Genomic DNA, 5000 nt, shown 5'->3' with positions numbered 1-5000 from the left:
GTCTGTCTCTCTCTCTCTCTCTCTTGACCTGTCTCTCTCTCTCTTTCTCTCTCTCGACCTGTCTCTCTCTCTCGACCTGTCTCTCTCTCTCTCTCTCTCTCTCTCTCTCTCTCTCTCTCTCTCTCTCCCTGTCTGTCTGTCTCTCTCTCTCTCCCTGTCTGTCTCTCTCTCTCTCTCTCTCGACCTCTCACTCTCTCTCTCTCTTGACCTGTCTCTCTCTCTCTCTCTCGATCTGTCTCTCTCTCTCTTTCTCTCTCTCGGCCTGTCTCTCTCTCTCTCTCGACCTGTCTCTCTCTCTCTTTCTCTCTCTCTTTCTCTCTCTCGACCTGTCTCTCTCTCTCCCTCTCCCTGTCTCTCTCTCTCTTTCTCTCTCTCTCCCTGTCTGTCTCTCTCTCTCTCTCTCTCTCTCTCTCTCTCTCTCTCTCTCTCTCTCTCCCTGTCTCTCTCTCTCTCTCTCTCTCTCTCTCCCTGTCTGTCTCTCACTTTATTTTGTGGTGCTTTATGAATTAACTGAGTTAATAGAATAGAGGCCACTTCTACGTTACAGCACAGTAAAATATTTCCTTTATATCCCAACTTTGGAGGCTGTGGTCAGAGCACAGGGTCAGACATGATACAGCACCACAGAAACATGTTAAGGGCCTTGCTCAGGGGCCCAGTGGCATCTTGGTGCTGGGGCTTGAACCTTGATCAACAACCCAAAGCTTTAAAAACTTTTAATGAATAATAATTTGCACATAATTTTACAGATTGATTTACAGACAGTATAATTGTGTAACACTCTGTGTGTGTGTGTGTGTGTGTGTGTGTGTGTGTGTGTGTTGTATTTGAATTATCATATATGAACTTTTATTTTACAGAATAAATGTTTCTGATGTTAACTGAGCTGCTTGTTCAATTTTTTCACATTTACTGTAGGTGTGTTGTGTAGTGAATAAACAGCAGTGTGTGGATTTATTTGGGATTTAACCTGCAGTTCAAATGTGCAGTTTCTAATAGACACTAATAAAGTTTCTTTCTCCATCTGTGATCGTGATAATGATCCCACTGTCAGTGTTCATAATGATTTATTATCCCAATATCTGTTTTTTATAAAGATTTATAATCCCACTGTCAGTGTTTATAATTATTTATAATCCCACTCTCAGTGTTTATAATGATTTATAATCCCACTGTCAGTGTTTATAATGATTTAAAATCCCACTCTGTGTTTATAATGATTTATAATCCCACTCTCAGTGTTTATAATGATTTATAATCCCACTGTCAGAGTTTATAATGATTTATAATCCCACTGTCAGTGTTTATAATGATTTAAAATCCCACTCTCAGTGTTTATAATGATTTATAATCCCACTGTCAGTGTTTATAATGATTTATAATCCCACTCTCAGTGTTTATAATGATTTATAATCCCACTCCCTGGTGTTCATAATGATTTATAATCCCACTCTCAGTGTTTATAATGATTTATAATCCCACTGTCAGTGTTTATAATGATTTATAATCCCACTCCCTGGTGTTCATAATGATTTATAATCCCACTCCCTGGTGTTTATAATGATTTATAATCCCACTCTGTGTTTATAATGATTTATAATCCCACTGTCAGTGTTTATAATGATTTATAATCCCACTGTCGGTGTTTATAATGATTTATAATCCCACTCCCTGGTGTTTATAATGATTTATAATCCCACTCTCTGGTTTTTATAATGATTTATAATCAATGTATAATCAACAATAAATAAAAACAATGTTAAATAAAATAATAATAATAAAAAGTTCAGAATAATTGATCATGACTTACCTGTTACACGTCCATTCTTAAATACAACCTGCACATTTCCTCTTAGTAACTAGTTCAGATCAGTTCCATGTGCTCCTGCATCCTGGACATGGTGAAAAAGGGCAGCTGTTTGTGAAACTTCTCGCCTCATCACTAATCTGAGCTGTGAGTGTGTGTGTGTGTGTGTGTGTGTGAGTGTGAGTGTGTGTGTGTGTGAGTGTGAGTGTGAGTGTGAGTGTGTGTGTGTGTGTGTGTGTGTGTGTGTGTGTGTGTGTGTGTGTGTGCTTCTCATGCAGAACAAACCAGCACATCAGGACAGTGAGTCACATGACCATGGAAATAACTGGCATATTTACACAAGTCTTTTTCACTGATGCTGGTGTTTGTGTTGTCATGTTTGTGTTGTCATGTTTGTGTTGTCATGTTTGTGTTCTGTTACAGTATAAACACACAATACAGGATGTGCTGTTACAGACAACCTGCAGATGAATCCGTTAATGATGATGTTTCTGATGTATTATACATTAGGAGCTGTTTGTTCATGTCATTGTCCTACATGTGGCGCCAGATCTGCTTTACACAATAAACACCTTCTGCACCAAACAGCTCCATTATGGGGATTTATTAGTCTTCTGGTCTATAAAGGAACCGGTTTAACATGAAGCTCTCCATGAGAGTAAAGAAGGAATAGTTAGTGTTTATAGTGTGTGGGAACTTCCTGTCCTGTCCACCGAACTTGATTCCCGTTGTTTCTTCCCTAAAGCGCAGTGTCCGTTACCACTGGATACGGATTCCGTGGTGACGCGCCGCCGGTGGGCGGGTCAGTGGTGATGATTCGGTGCCGGAACCCGCCAATCATATGGGACCGTCCTCTGTGTGTGTTATGTAGTGTAAACTCCACTGTAGTGTGTGTGTGTGTGTGTGTGTGTGTGTGTGTCCGCCGGAGTCTGCGCAGATCTAACAGCTGGGCGATTCCGCTGATTTACCGACGGAAAGTCTCTGAAACATGAAGTAAACCGGAGGACAGATGGAGCCTGGACGTTTCCGCCGCACCGCCAGCTGCACTTTTGGCTGCGCGTGAAACTGCTGCTCCCCTCCACCGGACCCCCCCCGTGTGTGTGTGTGTGTGTGTGTGTGTGTGTGTGTGTGTGCGTGCGTGTGTGTGTGTGTGTGTGCGTGCGTGCGTGTGTGTGTGTGCGTGCGTGCGTGTGTGTGTGTGCGTGTGTGTGTGTGTGTGTGTGTTTATTTCCTCCGGCTGCTGGGTAAGTTTTTCATGGACTCGGGTTAAAGTACCCGCTTGTGTGTGTGTGTGTGTGTGTGTGTGTGTGTGTGTGTGTGTGTGTGTGTGTGTGTGTGTGTGTGTGTGGTATAGTTAGGGTGGGAGACACGGGGCTGTGTGGTGTTGCTGTTAAACACTGATGCAGCTTTATTCATTCTCATGCGCAGAAAGTTGTACATAGTTTGTGTCCAGACTGCAGACATCCTCATGAGGACCTGTGAGGGACAGAATTTCACTGTGGTGTGATCTGTATGTAACAAAACAAAAGCTACTTCCTCTGTGAGGACAAACTAAAGAGGACCTGTGAGGACAGGGACTGTTTAACGAGGACCTTTGAAGACAGGGACAGTGTAACGAGGACCTGTGAGGACAGGGACACTGTGAGGTCAGGGACTGTTTAATAAGGACCTGTGAGGACTGGGACAGTTTAAAGAGGACCTGTGAGGACAGAGACAGTTTACTGAGGACCTCTGCATCAGAGATTTAATTGGTTTATTCATTATTATTAATTACTCTGATTACTTTAGATATTAGTTGTTTTTGTAAACACTTTAATCACTTATTAGATGTTTAGTAGCATCCTAATTATGTAATTAACTGATTATTAATTTGGCTGTTATTAAAATGTAAAGATAAATGTAAAGATAACGGTGACACACTACAGGTGAATTAGGTAGCAATAGAAATCAATTATAATTTTTAATTCATTTGTGAAAAACAAGTATAAAATAAAGGTGTTTACTCACTAGTTAGTGTGATTTAACATATTTATGATGGACATTTGTGACATGATGTGAAAGTGAAATAGATGGAGCTTAAAGCCTTGTTCAGATTTATTAACTTCAGAGTTTTGAGTCAGACTTTTTATTACTACAGATTAAGATGAATAATATATAACATTTAAAATGACTGACTTTAAAAAGACGCATGATGAAATGACGCATGTTTTTGGGAACGAATGGACATTTGTTGATTATATAACTAATAATTAATTAAATGCAGTTGATTGGACATTGGATAGATATGTTAACATTGTACCAATGTAATTGGATAGTTGTTTTTTTTTTTTGTAGAAATTCAATCTGAAAGTTCTGTTGAGTTGGATTTCTGAAATTTGGTTATTCAGATAATGACTGTAAATTAACATGTGATTATATTTCCTGGTCATTTTGATTAGACATTCACTAACTGCTTCATAATCACAACGGTTGACTGAACATTTGTTAGATAAAATATTTTGTATACTGAACACTGAGCGGTCAGTGATTGGACACTGGGGGGTGTCTGATGTGTGTGCTTCGTGTGTTTGGCAGGTATCTGTACACTTGGATACTCTGCAGTCTGGGATGTGGGCGTGTCCCGAGAGGTTCGGAGTGGGCCGGGTGATGTAGTATTCAGGGTGTTGTTAAGTTCAGTAGATCAGACAGATCAGACTGGGGAACTATGGCGGCTAAAGAGAATCCTTGCCGTAAGTTCCAGGCGAATATCTTCAACAAGAGCAAGTGCCAAAACTGCTTCAAACCCCGAGAGTCCCATCTGCTCACTGATGATGACTATACACAGGTACACACACACACACACACACACACACACACATACACACCTGCTAACTGATGACAGGCACACACGTGCTCACTGGTAATGACTATACACAGGTACACAGGTACACACACACACACACACACACATATATATATATATATATATATATATATATATATATATATATATATATATATATATATATATACAAACACACATGCTCACTGATAATAAGTACACACACACACACACACACAGGATTTTGAGGGGCACTGTGATTTGGGACAAGGCCCAGCTGTGTGTGTGGTTCTGTGCAGCACAGTGAAACGAAGTGCTTTAATTAGCCTTCATTAGTGAGAGGTTCACACTGCGCCACTTTTTACTGGTCTG

General features: G+C 40.5%; 2 protein-coding genes across 3 annotated transcripts in view; both read left to right on the top strand.

The window, feature by feature from the left end:
- mfsd1l (major facilitator superfamily domain containing 1-like) overlaps positions 1-885 on the top strand; it is an 8898-nt gene extending 8013 nt beyond the window's left edge. Inside the window, exon 13 of the mRNA XM_060869462.1 lies at positions 1-885. This exon is cut by the window's left edge and continues 186 nt beyond it. The gene's annotated coding sequence lies outside the window, so the exon portion shown is untranslated.
- A 1789-nt stretch (positions 886-2674) lies between these two features.
- Positions 2675-5000, top strand: part of si:ch73-103b11.2 (repetitive organellar protein) — a 72569-nt gene continuing 70243 nt past the window's right edge. The window contains exons 1-2 of one of the 2 annotated variants that reach the window (XM_060869460.1): positions 2675-3051; positions 4382-4631. In XM_060869460.1, the coding sequence (XP_060725443.1) occupies positions 4512-4631 (120 nt within the window). In that variant the 5' untranslated portion in view covers positions 2675-3051; positions 4382-4511. The remainder of the gene's footprint in view (positions 3052-4381; positions 4632-5000) is intronic. The other variant, XM_060869461.1, reaches the window with a different exon arrangement.

Source organism: Tachysurus vachellii, chromosome 5 (genome assembly GCF_030014155.1).
Source record: "Tachysurus vachellii isolate PV-2020 chromosome 5, HZAU_Pvac_v1, whole genome shotgun sequence".
Lineage (NCBI taxonomy): Eukaryota > Metazoa > Chordata > Actinopteri > Siluriformes > Bagridae > Tachysurus > Tachysurus vachellii.
Note: the sequence above shows the minus strand (reverse complement) of the source record. Positions and strands in the feature narration are given on the sequence as shown.